Source organism: Carcharodon carcharias, chromosome 2 (assembly GCF_017639515.1).
Source record: "Carcharodon carcharias isolate sCarCar2 chromosome 2, sCarCar2.pri, whole genome shotgun sequence".
NCBI lineage: Eukaryota > Metazoa > Chordata > Chondrichthyes > Lamniformes > Lamnidae > Carcharodon > Carcharodon carcharias.
In genome coordinates this window covers 66,800,439-66,822,104 of record NC_054468.1, presented here as the reverse complement: position 1 = coordinate 66,822,104, position 21,666 = coordinate 66,800,439, and the positions used below count along the sequence as shown (strand labels likewise).

The window sequence follows — 21,666 nt, the reverse complement described above, 5'->3', positions numbered from 1 at the left end:
TTAGAAAATATTAAAGTGTGAATTTATTAGAAGGTTGTATAATCACCTAAATCCAGAGAGTCTATTATAAGCATTGAACACATTTCCCAACAGCCAATTTGCAACCTCAAGCAGTGCCGACCAGATCAGCAATTTTCAGCTCCCTGTACTACTGACGGGTTCACGTCTGACACTTGGATTATTTCAAACTGTTGAATGATTCAGATTTCAGTGACCTGACCACTACAATAAAACCAGGTTAAACTATAATGCTCACTTTTACTTTCTAAAATAAAAACTCCACCTAGGAATCAATTTTGAGCAAACCAGGAAGCAATTTCAAGTTACACAGGCTCCGGCCAGGTCTGAATTGGGAAGGTCATGGAGGTGCAGCAAAACAGTCAAGTGTCAAAATATAGTATTTGTGTGAATAAGTATTTAATATGAATAGATCTAGATACGTTTTATAAAATTCAAAAATTCAAGTTAAAATTGAAGCACAAAGAAATAGAAGAAAGGAAAATAGGGAGGAAAAACAGGAAGTACATTAAAGGATATATATTTAAAATATTAGAACAGGTTTAGAAAAGCAACTCCAAGTAGCTGAAATATTAAAGAAAACAAAACCATCCCTGGGAGAATCAAATTCCCTGGAGCTGCTAGCAGTTAAAGGGTTAAATACAGTTCACTGCCATTTGCATTTTCCAGAGACGTCATGTTGGAAGATTCATCAAGAGTTTACATTTTCCATTACTGCTGCTGAAAGACACAGAGTTGGTTTTGATGCAACTCCACATCATTCACAAAGGATGGAGCCACTTTACAACATACAGGTGTGAAAATTATTGTTTTTTTTGTTAAATTTATACTTGGTAAAACTCCTGTAGCATTTTCTCCACGGAAGTGTTCACAAATATACAATCTTACTTAACAGACTGCAAACGGAAATACAAATTCTCACTTGTTTCCTCAAATAGAAATAGTATGCTGTGAAATTCAGAAGGTCAATAAAACCTGAGTTAACATTAAATTCAATTCTCAACAAAATGAACTATACCCTGAATTAGAAGCATTGTAAAGATGAACAGTTATTAGCCCAAAAGTTCAGATAATTGCAACCATAAACTCAACACAAATTAATCTAAATATAGATAAAGCTGATTTCTGAAAATATTTATATTCCCCAAAAATGAAACTTGCACACAACTGAACACAGCAAATACCATCTTTAAGAAAAAGACTGTCACTTTGAATTTACCTTCTGTCTTTCCGTTCTTTAACATATGGACCAAGCCCGAGTTTTCCATTTCTACTATTGTCTTCATGTGTTTAGAAATTAGTTCTCTCTCCACCACCTTCACAATTGGCTCTTCTGTGGATTTATCAAGACAGTGCATAACTCGTTCAATTTCTTCGTTAATCCGTGCTTCCACTTTCTTAATGTACACAGATGCACTATTCTCTGCTAAGAACTTCTGGCTTTCCATCTGTGTAAAAAGAACATTTGACCATTTTACTAATTAATAAATTTGAAGAACTGCATTACATATTCACCTGAACACCATAGATTTAATAACTGCACATCATATCTAAAAGAAATCACAATTTAAAGCGTGTAACCTTTAAATGAGTTATAAAATTATAGATACCTGGAAGAATTCAGCCGACATTTCTAAGAATGGAGCCTCAAAATCTTCCTCATACACTGATCGGCCTTCTAGCCCAAGAATCATTAGCATCTGACAGGCATTCCGAATTGCCCCTCTAGTAAAACAAAGAAAATAGAAAAACATGATTTACTTATGAATGCTGTTTTTAGAAAGAATCAAAAAGGTTCTCTTTTTTAAAAAAGGAAAGCCTAAATTGAATAGATGACCAGAAAATGTAATACTGTATTATTATCCTGGCCAATTTTAAATATTAAGTTAAAAAAAAAATTTCAAGAACAAGCTCAAATTCATTGAAGCTCACCAGGTGTAAACTATCTACAATCTTTTAAGTGGAAAATAAGTCAATCTGATCAATTGTAAAATAGATGCTTCTTCAAATAGCTTTCAGCTCTATAAGCTAGCAAAGAACGGTTATACTCAAATCACTGTTGCACAAGTCAATCTCTACTATTAATGGCTACTAAAGCATTTGTGTCACTCTAGCCAAGTCTGTTAGCCTGAATACTAAGCATTGGAGACATTGCACACTGAGGAAATAAGTACAAGATAACTGATAATCTCATCAGTTTCTAGACCAGTATGACTTTTTATTAAAAAAGCCAAATTGCACAAAGTGGAGCAACAGTCACTACAAATAATACCATGTCAGCAAGTATATACGATACTAATCAAGGGTTTATATAATTGTTATATTTAATGAAAGGCATCCATGTAAGAATCAGAACTGAAAAACTCTTGTGGAGCAACACAATTTTGCACTTAACAATTAGGCTACATAAGAAGTTTCCGGTTAGGACCACAAAAGGATACTATAACTAGGACAGGAACTTTCCAACTGGATTTGAAAAATGCATCTGCATTGTTTGTTGGTGACAGAATTGTAACATTTTAACAAAACCTAAGATGGGCTCCTCTTACCTCCTCCTCTTACATAAAAAGAGGGATAAACTTTTGATGCTTCATTGTTGAGTATGTATTGCAAAATGTAAAATGCAGTATTTCTAAAAACAAAAATTCTCAGCTTAGTCAAACTTGCAATTTTTGTCAACAAAAATATTTTGCCATTGCATTCACAGTAAAGGTGCCAGCACCATTCTATTAAAACTGTAGAAAATGGTAATAAATTTCAAAGCTCCAGTGTAACTAATGAACATACAAAGGCACCCAAAATTCACTGCACCTCAATGCATAGATTATATTGGTGCAATTGCTAACATGCTGGTTGTGATGCAACTAAACAGTGTTTAGCACATTTAATATATAAACATTTTACATTTTGCACTAATCTAACTGCTTCTCATCATTTTTAATAACAGCTTATCATCAAAAATGATGAAAAGCGGTTAGATTAGTGCAAAATGTAAATAGTGTTTAGATAATGTATTCTCTTCTTCGACGAGTCTTGTTTCAAGGCACAAAATGCACAGAGGGTACAGACTGATTTCTGCTCCTACAAAACTTCCATAACACTAAAATTCTCAATAATCCAAAATCACCACTGACCTTTGCAACTTTGCTTCAAGCTGTTCCAGGAGATGGAAATATATACCAGGAATTTGTTTCAGGTTCCAAATTGAGTCAATAATCTTATTTACAATAAAATCCTTTACTTGTTATTAAAGGACAGCACACTTCTTACAGAAGGAGTGCAGTACATTCACAGGTTCTACACTTAGTTCCTTCAGTAGTGAATGCAAAAAGCCACTTACATCAAACATTCCCTTCCTTACCCCAGTGCAAGTTATCAATACATTTCTTGGTAACACAGCCTTTGAAGAATTAGTTATGGTGTTCTGCCTCCTCAAACTTCAATCTCTTCTCCCTTGCATGGAGGTCTTAATTGTTCTATTTTATCGTTTATTTGTCTGAGGTTTTACAGCAAATTCCATTCAGAAGAATGCAGATTTGTCTTGAAACACCTTAGTTGTGAGGGAGCACAGCAATAATCATGAGAGATCTTAATCTACACATAGACAGGAAAAGTCAGGTGGGCAAAGGTAGCCTAGATGAGTTCATAATGTTTTTGGGATAGTTTCTTAGAACAGCATGTCTGGAGCCAACCAGAGGCCAGGCTATACTAGACCTGGTCAAAAACAGAATTACCTGGAAAAACTCAGCAGGTCTGGCAGCATCGGCGGAGAAGAAAAGAGTTGACGTTTCGAGTCCTCATGACCCTTCGACAGAACTTGAGTTCGAGTCCAGGAAAGAGCTGAAATATAAGCTGGTTTAAGGTGTGTGTGTGGGGGGCGGAGAGATAGAGAGACAGAGAGGTGGAGGGGGTTGGTGTGGTTGTAGCGACAAACAAGCAGTGATAGAAGCAGATCATCAAAAGATGTCAACAACAATAGTACAATAGAACACATAGGTGTTAAAGTTAAAGTTGGTGATATTATCTAAACGAATGTGCTAATTAAGAATGGATGGTAGGGCACTCAAGGTATAGCTCTAGTGGGTTTTTTTTTATTTTATATTATGGAAATAGGTGGGAAAAGGAAAATCTTTATAATTTATTGGGAAAAAAAAAAGAAGGGGGAAACAGAAAGGGGGTGGGGATGGGGGAGGGGACTCACGACCTAAAGTTGTTGAATTCAATATTCAGTCCGGAAGGCTGTAAAGTCCCTAGTCGGAAGATGAGGTGTTGTTCCTCCAGTTTGCGTTGGGCTTCACTGGAACAATGCAGCAAGCCAAGGACAGACATGTGGGCAAGAGAGCAGGGTGGAGTGTTAAAATGGCAAGCGACAGGGAGGTTTGGGTCATTCTTGCGGACAGACCGCAGGTGTTCTGCAAAGCGGTCGCCCAGTTTACGTTTGGTCTCTCCAATGTAGAGGAGACCACATTGGGAGCAACGAATGCAGTAGACTAAGTTGGGGGAAATGCAAGTGAAATGCTGCTTCACTTGAAAGGAGTGTTTGGGTCCTTGGACGGTGAGGAGAGAGGAAGTGAAGGGGCAGGTGTTGCATCTTTTGCGTGGGCAAGGGGTTGTGCCATAGGAGGGGGTTGAGGAGTAGGGGGTGATGGAGGAGTGGACCAGGGTGTCCCGGAGGGAGCGATCCCTACGGAATGCCGATAAGGGGGGTGAAGGGAAGATGTATTTGGTAGTGGCATCATGCTGGAGTTGGCGGAAATGGCGGAGGATGATCCTTTGAATGCGGAGGCTGGTGGGGTGATAAGCGAGGACAAGGGGGACCCTATCATGTTTCTGGGAGGGAGGAGAAGGAGTGAGGGCGGATGCGCGGGAGATGGGCCGGACACGGTTGAGGGCCCTGTCAACGACCGTGGGTGGAAAACCTCGTTTAAGGAAGAAGGAGGACATGTCAGAGGAACTGTTTTTGAATGTAGCATCATCGGAACAGATGCGACGGAGGCGAAGGAACTGAGAGAATGGGATGGAGTCCTTACAGGAAGTGGGGTGTGAGGAGCTGTAGTCGAGATAGCTGTGGGTGTCGGTGGGTTTGTAATGGATATTGGTGGACAGTCTATCACCAGAGATTGATAGACTGTCCACCAATATCCATTACAAACCCACCGACACCCACAGCTATCTCGACTACAGCTCCTCACACCCCACTTCCTGTAAGGACTCCATCCCATTCTCTCAGTTCCTTCGCCTCCGTCGCATCTGTTCCGATGATGCTACATTCAAAAACAGTTCCTCTGACATGTCCTCCTTCTTCCTTAACCGAGGTTTTCCACCCACGGTCGTTGACAGGGCCCTCAACCGTGTCCGGCCCATCTCCCGCGCATCCGCCCTCACTCCTTCTCCTCCCTCCCAGAAACATGATAGGGTCCCCCTTGTCCTCACTTATCACCCCACCAGCCTCCGCATTCAAAGGATCATCCTCCGCCATTTCCGCCAACTCCAGCATGATGCCACTACCAAACACATCTTCCCTTCACCCCCCTTATCGGCATTCCGTAGGGATCGCTCCCTCCGGGACACCCTGGTCCACTCCTCCATCACCCCCTACTCCTCAACCCCCTCCTATGGCACAACCCCTTGCCCACGCAAAAGATGCAACACCTGCCCCTTCACTTCCTCTCTCCTCACCGTCCAAGGACCCAAACACTCCTTTCAAGTGAAGCAGCATTTCACTTGCATTTCCCCCAACTTAGTCTACTGCATTCGTTGCTCCCAATGTGGTCTCCTCTACATTGGAGAGACCAAACGTAAACTGGGCGACCGCTTTGCAGAACACCTGCGGTCTGTCCGCAAGAATGACCCAAACCTCCCTGTCGCTTGCCATTTTAACACTCCACCCTGCTCTCTTGCCCACATGTCTGTCCTTGGCTTGCTGCATTGTTCCAGTGAAGCCCAACGCAAACTGGAGGAACAACACCTCATCTTCCGACTAGGGACTTTACAGCCTTCCGGACTGAATATTGAATTCAACAACTTTAGGTCGTGAGTCCCCTCCCCCATCCCCACCCCCTTTCTGTTTCCCCCTTCTTTTTTTTTTCCCAATAAATTATAAAGATTTTCCTTTTCCCACCTATTTCCATTATATAAAATAAAAAAAACCCACTAGAGCTATACCTTGAGTGCCCTACCATCCATTCTTAATTAGCACATTCGTTTAGATAATATCACCAACTTTAACACCTATGTGTTCTATTGTACTATTGTTGTTGACATCTTTTGATGATCTGCTTCTATCACTGCTTGTTTGTCGCTACAACCACACCAACCCCCTCCACCTCTCTGTCTCTCTATCTCTCCGCCCCCCACACACACACCTTAAACCAGCTTATATTTCAGCTCTTTCCTGGACTCGAACTCAAGTTCTGTCGAAGGGTCATGAGGACTCGAAACGTCAACTCTTTTCTTCTCCGCCGATGCTGCCAGACCTGCTGAGTTTTTCCAGGTAATTCTGTTTTTGTTTTGGATTTCCAGCATCCGCAGTTTTTTTGTTTTTATACTAGACCTGGTGTTGTGCAATGAGACAGAATTAATTAATGATCTCATAGCGAAAGTGCTCTAGGTAATATGATTGAATTTTACAAACAGTTTGAGGGAGAGAGGAGTGGGTCCGAGATGTGTTTTTAAAACTTAAATAAGGGTAATTATGAGGGCATGAAAGCAGAACTGGCTAAAGTGAATTGGCAAATTAGGTTAAGGTCAATAGAGATGCAGTGGCAAACAATTAAAGGGGATATTTCAGTATATACAGAATAAATACATTCCAACGAATAAGAAAAAGTCCAAAGAACAGAAACACCATCCGTGGTTAACTAGAAAGGTTAAAGATAGTTATCAAACTTAAAAAGATAAAGCATATAATTGTGCAAAGACAGGTGGAAGGCCAGAAGATTGGACAGAATATAAGAAACAGCAAAGGATGACTAAAAGATTAATAAGGAGGAAAGAAAAATAAAGTACGAGAGAAACCTAGCCAGAAATATAGAAATAGATAGTAAGAATTCCTATATTTTGAAAAGGAACATGTTAATAAAGATCGTCCTATAGAAAGTGAGTCGAGAGAATTGATAATGGAAAATAAGGAGATGGCAGATGAATTGAACAGGCATTCTGCATCAGTCTTCACTACAGAGGATACAAGTAACATTCCACAAGCCGCTATAAATGGAAGGGAGAGGGGAACTCAGGCAAATTATAATTACCAGAGAAGTGGTACTGAGTAAATTGTTGGAGCTGCGGGCTGACAAGTGCCCGGGTCCCAATGGACTTCATCCTAGGGTCTTAAAAGAAGTGGCTAGTGAGGTATTTGATGCACGGGTTTTAATTTTCCAAAACTCCCGAGATTCAGGGAAGGTCCCATTAGATTGGAAGATAGCGAATGTAACTCCATGATTCAAAAAGAGAGGGAGACAGAAAGCAGGAAACTACAGGCCAGTTAGTTTAACATTTGTCATAAGGAAAATGTTAGAAGCTATAATTAAATATGTTATAGCAGGGCATTCAGACACATTCAAGATAATCAGGCAGAGTCAACATGGTTTTGTGAAAGGCAAATCATGTTTAACCAACTTAGGAGTTCTTGAGGAAGTAACATGTGCTTTGGAAAAAGGGGAAATCGGTGGATGTACTGTACTTAGATTTCCAAAACTCATTTGATAAAGTGCCATATCAGAGGTTATTGCCTAAAATAAAAGTTCCACGGTATACGGGGTAACATATTGACATGGACAGAAGATTGGCTGGCTAACAGGAAGCAGAGAGCAGGCATAATGGGTCTTTTTCAGGTTGGCAAGATATAACGAGCAGTGTGCCACAGAAATCAGTGCTGGGACCTCAACTGTTTACAATTTACATAAATGACTTAGATGAAGGGATGGATGGGATGGTTGCCAAATTAACTGATGACACAAAGATAGGTAGGAAAGTAAATTATGAAGAAGACATAAGGAGGCTACAAAAATATATGGATAAGTTAAGTGAGTGAGGAAAGATCTGGCAAATGGAGTATAATGTGGAAAATGTGAAATTGTCCATTTTGGCAAGAAGAATAAATGCGAAGCATATTATCTAAATGGAGAGAGATTGCAGAGCTCTGGGATACAGCAGGATCTGGGTGTCATAGTGCATGAATCGCAAAAGGTTAATATGCAGTTACAGCAAGAAATTAGAAAAGCTAACAGAACTTAACTTATTGCGAGGGGAATTGAATACAAAAATAGGGAGATTGTGCTTCAGTTATCCTGAGCACTAGTGAGACCAATCTGCAGTACTGTGTACAGTATTGGTCCCCTTATTTAAAGGAAGGACGTAAATGCGTTGGAAGCAGTTCAGAGGTTTGCCAGACTAATAACTGTCTTAGGAGGTTGTCTTAGGAGGAAAGATTGAACAGGCTAGGCTTGTATCCGCTGGAGTTTAAGAGTAAGCGGCAACTTGATTGAAACATACAATATCCTGGTGGGGTCATGACAGGGTGGACGTGGAGAGGATGTTTCCTCTTGTGGGAGAATCTAGAACTAGGGGTTAAAATTAAGGACTCACCTATTTAAAACAGAGATGAGGTGAAATCTTTTCCTCTCAGAGGGTCTTGTGTCTTTGGAACTCTGCTTCCACGCCTTTTCAGGAAGAGCGAGTCTTTGAATATTTTTAAGGCAAAGATGGATAGATTCTTGGTAAGCAAGGGGGTGATAGGTTATCATGAGTAGACGGGATGCAGATTTGAGGTTACAGTCAGATCAGTTATGGTCTTTGAATGATGGTTCAGGCTTGAGGGGCCGAATGGCCTACTCCTGTACCTTGTTTGCATGTTCGTAGCAGACCTCAGGAAGTGAATTCTAGAGTGCACTGCCTAGGCAACTGAAGGAACGGTTCCTGGTTTTGGGAGGGGGGGGGGTGGTGGTTAAAGGGGGTGAATGCATAAAAATTTTGAGGCAGAGGAGCAGAGTGTTCAAGGGGTTGTAGGGGCTTACAGCTAAAGACAGGGTCAGGCATCAAAGGGATTTAGGCATTAAGGCTAGACCATCATTGATTTTAGAACATGCATATCTGTTTAAGTAAAATGTAAATCTAAGTTACCCAATAACAAATTTTTGAACTACCCACAAACATTTTCAGACAAGAGGTTAAGTTCTTCGATCCATCTACTCTACTTCAATAGTATTCCCTTGCTGCATTTCGAATAATTCTGAAGCCCAATCATTGGCAAGAACCTCCTTCTTGAAATCCATAATGGTTCCATCAACCATGCTAGCAACTGTTTCATATATTTACCATGCATTTAGAAAAACACACCTCCTGAATTTTCTATTTTCTTTCTTGTCAAAAAATTCTAAATACCATACTACGCTCATATGCTGCCCACAGCAAAAAAAACTTACTAGGATTCAAAGTGTCCAAACTTCACAAATTTAAATACTATCATGTCCCATCTCAATTTTCTCTTTTGGAAGACAAAAGATCTAGGGGTAATGAAATTTTACTCATACGTTAGACAAATGTTATTCAAAAGAGTCTTCACCAAACCTCGCAGGAGACAATTTCTTGCATCCCCAAATGAATAATTAGCTTCTTCAATATAAGTCTAATCTTCAAAAATTGCAGTATAAAGATTATGTCTACAAAATTGTTATCATTTTGATAATTATTAGTCACAATTTAATTTTGCCATGTTATGAATGTAAGGTTTTCTAATATTGTGTTAAATTCTCTTTAAGGTAAAATAAAGTGAAGAGGGTCATGTGATCTGTGATGAGTCTGCTTGACAACAAGCCTGTATGGTTTGGTTACCAGGGAGACTAGGGGCCCAGGTTGAAACTTACTGGAAGCAAGGTGCAGAATTTTCACACCAGAAGGCAAAGGCAAGAGCAGCTGAGCTAACTGTGGACAGACTTTCAGTCTCCAAGAGAGGTCGTGCGGTAGCGCAGGAGGTCGAGAGAGGACTCAGAGAGGTTGAAAGCTGCAGCTGGTGTGGTCAGCAGAGAGAAGGCAGCAATGAGTTCTCAGCGTGTCACCGGGCAGAGTTTACAAGGAAGGGCGATCTCTGGTTGAAGAGGTGCAACCTGTGGCAATCTAAAGGCTGGAAGATTTGCCCTGGCAAGGCCGGGAGGAAAAAAAAATTTCTGAAGTGTAGCTTTCTACTGATGGTCAGTTTGAAAATCCTGCAAAAACTAAGGGAAGTGCTTTGACTGTTACTCAGCATTCTTGTGAAATGGGGAGATATGAACCCATTGGAAGCTGGGAGTGGCTGTGAACCGTTTCCTATAGAAGACTGCAATCCTGCGGAAAACACATTGTAATGTTGTAATGCATGTGTCTGTGGTGTGGGGTTATTGGTCACTTTCAAACATTAGTAAGGGTCAACTTTTCTGTAGTTTAAAATATTTACTGCTTACTAGGGAAGGTTTAGTTGGCGTTGCTTTTAGTTGGTATGTTACAGTCTTAAAACTTGAAATCTTGGTGTGCAATTAAGTCGGTCACTGGGAGTTCAAATCTCGTAACAGCCGACATAGCACTGCAATTAACAAATTAATTTGCTCATATATTGAAAGTACAATACATGGTCATTTAGTTTAATAAGTTTAATTTTTAATTTCTTTCATGGGATGTGGATGTCTCTTGGCAAGGCCAGCATTTGCTATCCATCCCTAATTGCCCTTGAACTGAGCTGCTTATTAGGCCATTTCAGAAGGAAATTAAGCGTCAGCCATGCTGCTGTGGGTCTGGACTCAGGCCAGATAAGGATGGCAGATTACCTTCCCTTAAGGACACCAGTGAACCAAATAGGTTTTTAATAATAATCGACAGTGGTTTCATGGTCACCATTACTGAGCAATGTCCCATGAAAGAAATTAAAAATTAAACTTATTAAACTTGTATCGTACTTTCAAGATATAACCAAATTAATTTGTTAATTGCAGGGCTATGTTGGCTGTTACGAGATTTGAATCCCCAGTGACCGACTTAAAGAAATTGCACACCAAGTTTTAAAACTGTAACACACCAACTAAAAGCAACACTGGCTAAACACCTAGTAAACAGCAAATACACTAATTCAGATTTTATTAATTGAATTCAAATTCCACTAGCTGCCATGGTGGGATTTGAGCCCATGTCCCTGTAGCACTAGCCTGGGCCTCTGGCTTACTAGTCTAGTGAAGTTACCACTACAACCAGTGTCTCCCCCTTTAAAACAGAAAAGAAATAGGTCAATACGTACAGCAGTTTTACAAGCAGCTCTGAGGCACTAGTACCAAATAACAAGTGATTGCCTTGATTTACCTGTCTACTACCTCTCCTTTCCTCTCCCTTGCAATCATATCCAGGAGAGTCTGACGTAGGTGGTCTCGGATGCAACCATAACGCACAACCTGATCTCTGAAAATGATCAAGCCCAAGTTGTAAACATTTTCTACGTTATTCTGTTGAACATACACACGATCCTGCAAAGGAAAATAAAAGAGAAATGACAGTAATTTGGAGTACAACAGCTTCAACCAACAACCTGTTAATTTCTGGAAGTTGTAGCATATTTTATTCCAGTTTAACAAAATAGAATGCCTCGCTGTCAAAATTTCTAGTTCAGAATCAACTATCACTTTCCTACTTGGAGATGTATGCCCCAAAATTTGGAGTGCAAATTTTACTATCCAATTTCGAACAAATGAGAGGGCGACCTGTGGAATCACAACATAAAACCTTTGCTGTAAGTTGTTTAAATTCATCATAGTCACTGTCTAGGCCAGCATTTATTGCCCCTCCCTAATTGCCCTTGATAAAGTGGTAGTGAGCTGCCTTCTTGAACCGTTGCAATCCTTGTGGTGTAGATACACCCTTAGATACACCACGATTTTGACCCAGTAACAGTGAAGGAACAGTGATGTATTTCCAAGTCAGGATGGTGAGTGGCTTGAAGGTGCTGGTGTTCCAATTGGTCTGCTGCCCTCGTTATTCTTATTCCAGAAGGTAGCGGTCATGGGTTTGGAAGGTACTGTCTATGAAGTCTTGGTGAGTTTCTGCAGTGCCTCTTGTAGATGGTACACACTGCTGCTACTGTGCATCGGTGGTAGAGTAAACATTTGTGGGTGGGGATCCAATCAAGCAGGTTGCTTTTCCTAAATAGCGTCAAGCTTCTTGAGTGTTGTGGGAGCTGCACTCATCCAGGCAAATATTCCATCACACTCCTGACTTGTGCCTTGTAGATGGTGAACAGGCTTTGAGGAATCAGGAGGTGAATCATTCACAGCAGGATTCTTAGCCTCTGACCTGGTCTCCTAGCCACAGTATCTCTATGGCTAGTCCAGTTCAGTTTCTGGTCAACAGTAACCCCAGGATGTCAATAGTGAGGGATTCAGCAATGGTAATGCCATTGAATGTCAAGATGTGATGGTAAGATTTACTCTTGTTGGGGATGGTCATTGCCTGGCATTTGTAGCGCGAATGTTAGTTGCCATTTGTCCGCCCAAGCCTGGGTATTGTCCAGGTCTTGCTACATTTGGACATGGACTGCTTCAGTATTTGAGATGTGAATGGTGCTGAACATTTTGCAAACAGCAGCAATAATCCCCACTCCTGACCTTATGATAGAAGGAAGGTCATTGCTGAAGCAGCTGAAGATGATTGGGCCGAGGACACTACCCTGAGGAACTCCTGCAGTGAAGTTCTGGAACGGAGGTGACTGACCTCCAACAACCACAACCATCTTCTTTTGCACTAGGTGTGACTCCAGCCAGTGGAATATTTTCCCCCTGATTCCTGTTGACTCCAGTTTTGCTGGGCTCTTGATGCCACACTAAGTCAAATGCTACCTAGATATAAGGACAGTCACTCTCACCCACCTCTGGAGTTCAGCTCTTTTGTCCGTGTTTGAACCAAGACCGTTAGTGAGGTCAGGGGCTCAGTGGCCCTGACGGGACCTAAACTGATTGTCAGCAAGCAGGTTATTGCTAAACAAATGCAACTTAATAGCACTGTTGATGACCCCTTCCATCATATTACCGATGATCAAGAGTAGGTTGATGAGGCAGAAACTGGCCAGGTTGGATTTGTCTTGCTTTTGGTGTACAGGACATACCTAGGCAATTTTCCACATTGTTGGGTAGGTGCTAATGTTGTAACTACTGGAACAGCTTGACTACAGGTGTGGCAAGCTCTGGAGCACAAGTCTTCAGTACTTTTGCCAGAATATTGTCAGGGCCCACAAGTTTGCAGTATCCAGTGCCTTCAGTCATTTCTTGATATCATGAAATGAATCGAATTGGATGGAGACTGGGATCTAAGATGCTGGGACCTCCGGAGGAGGCCAAGATGGACCACCACTCGGCACTTCTGGCTGAAGATTGTAGCAAATGCTTCAGCCTGATGTGCTGGGTTCCTCCATCGTTGAAGATGGGGATATTTGTGGAGCCGCCACCTAAACTGAGCTGTTTAATTGCCCGTCATTCAAGACAGGATGTGGCAGGACTGCAGAGCTTGGATCTTATCCATTGGCTGTGAGATCACTTATCTCTGTCTATTGCTTGCTGTTTTTGCCTTTCGGCACACAAGTAGTCCTGTGCTGTAGCTTCACCAGGTTGACGCCTCATTTCAAGGTATACCAGGTATTGCTCCTGGCATGCCCTCCTGCACTCTGCATTGAACCAGGGTTGAACCCCTAACTTATAATTAGTATAAACCTTGCAGCAAAGATTGGAGGTCAACATTGAAGGCACGTAACTAACTTTTTTGTGAAACCAATTGGTATAAAATCTTGAGCATCTTTGTAACAGATAATATCTTCAGATATCTGTTCTTTCTTTGCTCCTCATTATAGTGAAACAATTATTGTGCAACAGCTATATGATGCTAATTGGGAGCCTGCAAATGCACTGGCATGAGCAATTATATAGTCTTCAAAGTTAATAACTGATTTGGCTGGGTGTGCTTATTTCTTTAAGTTTAAGACGACAATTGGAATAATTTTGAGAGGCCCGTCTTATGAAGTTTGGTGAGAGTAAAGGATGAAGTAATATGTAATTACTCAGCAGGTCTGGCAGCATCGGCGGAGAAGAAAAGAGTTGACGTTTCGAGTCCTCATGACCCTTCGACAGAACTGTCGAAGGGTCATGAGGACTCGAAACGTCAACTCTTCTTCTCCGCCGATGCTGCCAGACCTGCTGAGTTTTTCCAGGTAATTCTGTTTTTGTTTTTGTTTTGGATTTCCAGCATCCGCAGTTTTTTTGTTTTTATCTAATATGTAATTAGACAGCCCTACTGAGCAAAAATATCACTTGGGACTAAAATCGGGTTGTAAATGTTTACAGCAAATAACAGTATAATACATGGCCAGCTGTGTGGTCCTCATATCTGAGATCTATCAGCTTTTCTCCTGCCACACTTCTGGGCGACAAGAGTTTTCTCAACAGACTTCTCATGCTTCCCTCACCCTTTCCTGCAGCCACTTACATCACCTCTAGATCCATTTTTTGTTTCTATACTTCTCCGATTACCTCTTTCTTTTGACCAACATTACCACATATGTTGCATAATCACTCCTACTCTCTTGCCCATCACAAACCTGTCTCTTCTGTTCTTTCTCTGCCCACTTTTCCCATGCCCTGTACTTGCTAAATAGCTGTTCATCCCTCAGATGGTCACTAATAAATCCAATAAAGAATCCAGGAGAAACTTATTTACCCAGAAAATGGAAATCACTACAAGTAGTAGTCAAGGTGATTAGCAGAGATGCATTTAAAAGTAGGTTATAAACATTACCACTGAGCAGTTGAACCAACTGTGTCAACCATTCTATATCACATCCTGCAGTTTTGATAATAGGCTGTCAACCTGAAATGTTAACTATTTCTCTCTCTACAGATGCTCTGGGACCCAACTGTCTCCAGCACATACTGAAAACAACCTCCTGCAAAGAATAGTCAAATGCAATGTGGGATCCTCAAAAGAATAGATAACAAATTACTGGAAGGTAAGCAGAAATTGGCAGATATATTGTTTTAGTGCTTACAAAAGAGGATTTTAGGAAGGAGGTAAATCCTGAATTGATTAAAACAAGGTGATATATATTCCAGAACAGTAGAGAAATTAGTTCAGCTAAAGAAAGACAAGAGTGCTGGGATACATCCCAGCATCCAAAGTGAAATTGAGCAAGAAACTGTGGAGGCCCTAGAAATAGTATTCAGTGTTTCTATTGAGAGTAAAAATGTGCAGGAGGACTGAAAAGTAGCCAATGAAATGCCGATTTTCAGAAAGATAAGCTGATCTAACTCAGGGAATTACGTAAACACAAAGTGCTGGAAAAAGTCAGCAGGTCAGGCAGCATCTGTAGAGTTAGAAACAGAGCTAACATTGAGTCAAATATGACCCCTCTTCATAACTTAGGAAATTACAGTCCATTTAATTTCGTGATAGAGAAAATTTAAGAACAAGTGGGATGCCAGAATTTCTCATCTTAATTAATTTCACAATTCATGAAAAGTATACCAACAAATCCATAAAATTAGTTAGTATTAGAAATGCCTTCAAATTTTGCCAAATAGGCTTACCACTTGTTCAGATCTTCAGGTTTGAATTGGTATATGAAACATGCATCATGAAAGGTGTAATTTTCACTCTACTTCTATAGTATTACAATTACTGTCTGGAGTGCATCTCAACAAGCAGAAAGAAAATGACTGGGATGTTCTAGCTCCTGTGGATAATTGTGCACACAAGAGCGAGAGGGTAATGAATCATGCGAGTTGCAATATATGTTTTTCTAAGGAACTACAATACTATGTACAGTGAAAAATGGGCCAAAAGTTTACAAACTGCTGAGAGGAATGAGTAACAGAAAATAAATTCATGGACAGGGTCCAATCATTTTGTTCATAGGATGTGGGCATCATTGGCAAGACCAGCATTTACCACCCATCCCTAATTGCGCCCAAGGTGCTGCTTAACCACCTTCTTATACCACTTATATCTTCTTATACCAGTCTGGATAATGTAGGTACACTCACATTGCTGTAGGGAGCTACATGATTTTGACTCAGCCACAGTGAAGAAACAGCAATTTATTTCCAAGACAGCATTATAGGCAATGAGGAGAACATGCAGGTGGTGGTGTTCTCAGCTTTAGTTACAGCTTAAGAAAAAATTGAAAGTTCACTGCGGAAGAGTACAGAAAATAAACTCAATCTCATAAATAAATTGAAAGGAGTAAGTTTGGGAGAAGGAAAGAAGTGAAGCTGATGAACTGGATAAAAGTCTTGTAAAATATCCACAACACACATTTGAGGCAACAATTAGAAGCACACATAATGAAAACTAAAAGCCGATTTCTAACAACCAATTGTTTCATACAGAAACCTACTAATGGTAGCTAGTGATTTATGACCTTTAGCTAACAATCAGATGTTGAATTGCATTAAATTATGGTGATGCTACTTTTTAACAATTGAAAGCTGCTAATGCTTCTCCATACAAACTCACGAAGATCTGGGGCTGTGTTTTTGTAAAACTATTGAATTCACATTTCACATTACTAAATAAGAAAGATTAGTCTCACTAGATCTGAAGAATTAACATTGGACTAATTACAAAAATACACACCAGTAGAAGACAAAAGCAGTATGGCAACACCTTGAGTAAAATTTAAACAGACAAATTTGTGTTATCCATATTCTACATTATCAATTATAGCTCCTCTAAGTAATGGTAATCATAAATCTTAAAAGTGTCCTTAACAATTTCTGTGATTGACACATCAGATTTCACCCATTCACAAAAGATTCACCTATTTCAACTGTAGACAAAGTTTAGATAACTTATTTTCTGCATCTGTGTATTGATAAATGAAGTTTAATGGGACTGTAATGCCAAAGCAGTTATTCAAACAAAATATACCATTACCACTGATTAAAATTTCTCATTTAAGCTTAAATCGAAGCAGTAACAGTGTTGCACTTTTATTCAGGTACCAGACCCCTTATATTGTGTCCCAAAAATCAGGAAGGACCCAAAAACTAGCTACGTTCGAAGCTGGCACCCTTGGTAGCAATTTGAATAAAACTCTTTCATTTTTCATACTTTTATGTATTCTAAGTACACACTAGGCCAAAGACCCAAAATCCATAAAATCCCCAAATCTGACACGGGTCCAATCCCAAGCTTCACAGATATGGAGTCCAGTACCTGTACAGCAAATGTTAAATTATAAGACTGGTGGCAAGTTCATTCTATTAGACTGCCTCGCTGACTGATTTTAACCTCTCCGATGATTCCTAAAACCCATCATTTCCACCAACTCTACAAATTGTAAACTTGAATTAAGTATGGTGGAAGAAGTTATAATTTAATTAGTTTAAATTAAGTGATGTGTATCAAGCCTACCCACCATGTACATGAGGATGTCTCTTATCATAACCATTGCTGTCTGATGGTCATTCCATGCTTGATTTAAGGTCTGTAGAAAGTTATTATTTAACGAGTTCAACACATCTTCCCGCACCTGTGAAAGTAACATGCAGTTAGCTTTTATGGGTAATCTTTTTAATACTAGTATCATTTGGTAAAACTATTGATAACTAACCACAAGAATACAATCAAATCAAATCTGAAAACTGCAGACATACTGTAAAAAAAATTTGCTTTTACCATTTAATGTTTCCTGTTAAATGAAAGGGAATGATAACATTAAGCACTCACATCCCCCTCCCCTACCCAGAATTCTTCATTGATGAACCAACTTTACCTTGTTTACGTAATCTGTTTAATGTTGTTCTTAACTCAAATTTAGACAGTGCGGTTTATGAATTTATCTAAAGTCAAGGCGAACTCAAACTCTTCTCCCAAAACAGCCACACACTGAATTACTTGGTTTTTTCATTAAAAAAGACACACATACCTTATTGATCAGATGTTCAGTTACAACTTCTCTCAGTCCAGTATATAGTTTCTCACCATGCTTATGCAATACCATTGTATATGCATTCCTGTAGAGTTCCTCAAAGCTGAGCCCACTATTATTTTTACGCTGAATCTCTTGGATGGCATTCTTCAATAAGTCCCAGATGCTATTTACATACTTCTCATCCATAGTCATCTGGAAGGCAAAATGCACATAAAATTATGAATTTAAAATTTCAACAAATCAAACGTAATCAGGATTTGGGAGCAAATTCTAGAGTTTAAGCCTAGGCAGCTGAAGGCATGGTTTCCAATCGTGGCATAATGAAAATTGGGGATGAGCAAGAGGCCAGAATTGGAGGAGTGAGGGATCGAGAAGATGTTACCAAGTTAGTGAGATACGAAGCCATACAGGAATGAGAAGTTTCAAATCAAGATGTTGCCGGACTGGGAGCCAATGTAGACCAGCGAGGACAAAGGAGATGAGTGAATGGGACTTGGTGTGAGTTTTGGATGAGTTCAAGCTTGCGGAGGATACAAAGCAAGAGGCCAGCCAGGATGGCATCAGAAAAGTGATGCAAGTGTAAGACTTATAGATGAAGAAAGTGGGAAAAACCCACTTAATCATATGAGCAGCATGAAGACCCATAACCTAGCAGTACAATTAGTAATTACTGAATACTAGAAAATCAGAACACAGAAGTGTGGTTCAATACATAATCTTTCATAAGTACATAAGAAATAGGAGTAGACCATTTGGTATCTCGACCCCTGAATACAATCATGGCTGATCTCTCAACTCCATTTTCCTGCCCATTCCCCATGTCCCTCAATTCCCTGAGAACACAAAAATCTATCTCAGTCTTGAATAGACACAATGATTGACCATCCACAACCCTCTGGAGTAGACAATTCCAAAGTTTCACAACCCTGTAAGTGAAGAAATTTCTCCTCATCTCCGTCCTAGATTATCCAGCCAGGGGAAACAACCACTCACTGTCTACCCTGTCAGGACCCTTTAGAATCTTCTATGTTTCAAAGAGATCAAGTCACATTCTTCAAAATCCAGAGAATATAGGCCCAATTTACTCTGCCTGTCATTCCAGGAACCAATCTTATGAACCTTTACTGTACTGCCAACATATGTTTCCTTAAATATGGAACCCAAAAATGCACACAGTACTTCAGGTGTGGATTCAACAAAGCCCTGTATTATTGTAGATAGACTTTTCTTATGTACTCCAACATGCTATTTGCCTTCCTAATTGTTTGCTGTACCTGCATGCTAACTTTCTGCTGGTCTCTTCAATTAAATCATTAACATAGATTGTCACTAACCGAGGACCCAGCACTGATCATTGCCACACTGTTAGTTACAGCCTGCCAACTTGAAAATGCCCTATTTATCCTTACCTTCTGCATCCTTTCCTGTGACCAATTCTCCATCCATGCTAATATATTACCCCCAAATGCATGAGCCCTTATCTTGAGCATTAACCTTTTGTGTGACACCTTATCAAATCCAAGTATACTACATCTATTGGTTCCCTTTTGTCTACCCTACCAGTTACATCTTCAAAAAACTAATAAATTTGTTAAATATGATTTCCCTTTTACAAAGCCAAGTTGACTTTGTATGGTCATACTATGATATGCATTGTTAAATCTTCTTTAATAATTGATTCCAGCATTTTCATGACAACTGATGTCAAGTTAACTGATCTGTAATTGCCTGCTTTCTTTCTCCCTCCTTTCTTTAAGAGAGTTACATTTACTAACTTCCAATCTGCTGGAACTGTTCTAGAATCTCGGCAGAGAATTCTGGAAAACCACACATCAGTATGAGTAGAGATTAGGAATAACAAGGGTCAGAAAAGGATGGTGGGAGTAGTTTATACATCTCCTAACAATGGTTATACCGCTGGACAAAGCATTAAGCAAGAAATAATTGGAACTTGTAACAAAGGCAATCTAGTAACCGTTGGGGACTTAATTTTCATGTAGACTGGACAGATCAAATTGGCAAAGGTAGCCTGGAAGACAAGTTTGTAGAATGCTTTTGCGACATTTTCCTGGAACAATATGTGGTGGAATCAACTACAGGTAAAGCTATCATAGATCTCCTATTGGGCAATAGGCCAATTTAATTCGTAATTTCATAGCAAAAGATGCTCTGGGAAAAGCGATCAAAAATATAACAACTCCACATGCAGCTCAAACAAAAATTTTAAACTTAAAAAAAAACACAATTACACGGGCAAGAGAGGGAGGGCAGCTAAGGTTGATGATTAAATAGATGAAAAGGAATGGTGGTAAATAAAGAAACAATTTAAAGGAACAATTCAAAACGTTCAACAAAAATACATTCCATTAAAAAGCTCAGCAAGCAAGATCCATCTATGGCTAGCCAGGGAAGTTTAACGATAGTATTGGATTAAAAGCAACAGCTTATAATGTTGCAAAAAATAGCAGTAGGCCTGAGGATTGATTAATAAGGGAAAAATAGAACGAGAGTAAACTAGCCGGGAATCTAAAAACAAATAAGAGCTTTCACAAACAGATAAAAAGGAGGAAAGTAGCTAAAGTAAATGTTGGTTCTTTACAGGCAGGGATAGGAGAAGCTATCATGGGAAATGAGAAAATGGCAGAGACACTGGACAAATGTTTTGCCCGTCTCACAGCAGACAACACAAGTTACATAACCAGAAATACGCATAATCAAGGGGCTAATAAGAGCATAGAATTCAAGGTAATTAACATCAGCAGAGAACAAGAATTAGAGAAAATTAAGGGACTAAAGCCAACAAACACCCAGGACCTAATGGTCTACATCTAAAAGAAGTAGCTGCAGAGATAGTGGATGCATACTTCCTGATCTTCTCAGCCAAGATCTTTGTCACAAATGTCCTTATGTCATAATTTATCAAGGCTCCTCCTCCTTTTGGATAGTCTGGAATATTTAGTTCCTATCCTTGGTCACCTTGTAAACATGTCTCTCTAACGCGATTAGTTCTAAATCATTTGTCTCTATTTGTGCCACTAGCTCATCAGCCTTATAAATGCTTTGTGCATTAAGATAAACAGCCTTTAATTGTATTTTTACTGTTGGTCTTCACATGGCCTCATTCACTGATGTACTATACCTTTAAACTCTCCATTCCATCCTGTCCCACTCTGCTCGACTTTATCCAAATCAACATTGTGCTCTATTACCCTGACTTTTCTCTTTAGGTTTCTAAATCTCCCACCAACTTATCCCTCCCCCTGCCCTTTTAATTTAATATCCTCGTTATATGATTTTGCTAGGACACTTATACCAGCCTGGTTTAAATAGAGTCCATCCCAATGGAACAGCTCCCTCCTTCCTCAGTACTGATGCAAGTGCTCCACAAATTGAAAACAGCTTCTTCCAACACCATTCTTTGATCAATGCATTTAATTTTTTAATCTGTTTGGCCCAATGCTAATTGATGTATAGCTCAGATAACAATCCAGAAATTATTGTCTTTGAGGTTCCGCACTTTAATATGGACCCTAAATCCTCAAACTCTCTCAGCAGAACATCAATCTTAGCTCTACCTATGCCTTTGGCTCCTGCATGAACCACAACAGGATCCTCCCACTCTAAGCTCGTCTCTAGGCACAAGGAGATGCCTCTACTTCTGGTACCAGGCATGCAACACAACCTTGGGAACTCTTGGTCACAGCAGCAGAGAACAGTAT

The 21,666-nt window shown here is 39.9% G+C and overlaps 1 protein-coding gene across 1 annotated transcript in view; it reads right to left on the bottom strand.

Annotated features, from left to right (window-relative positions):
- Window positions 1–21,666, bottom strand: part of cul3b (cullin 3b) — a 104,265-nt gene that overhangs the window by 38,209 nt on the left and 44,390 nt on the right. Inside the window, exons 2-6 of the mRNA XM_041213466.1 lie at window positions 17,942–18,139; window positions 17,432–17,545; window positions 11,341–11,501; window positions 1,629–1,743; window positions 1,238–1,466 (exon numbers count right to left, since the gene is read on the bottom strand). Of these exons, the coding sequence (XP_041069400.1) occupies window positions 1,238–1,466; window positions 1,629–1,743; window positions 11,341–11,501; window positions 17,432–17,545; window positions 17,942–18,139 (817 nt within the window). The remainder of the gene's footprint in view (window positions 1–1,237; window positions 1,467–1,628; window positions 1,744–11,340; window positions 11,502–17,431; window positions 17,546–17,941; window positions 18,140–21,666) is intronic.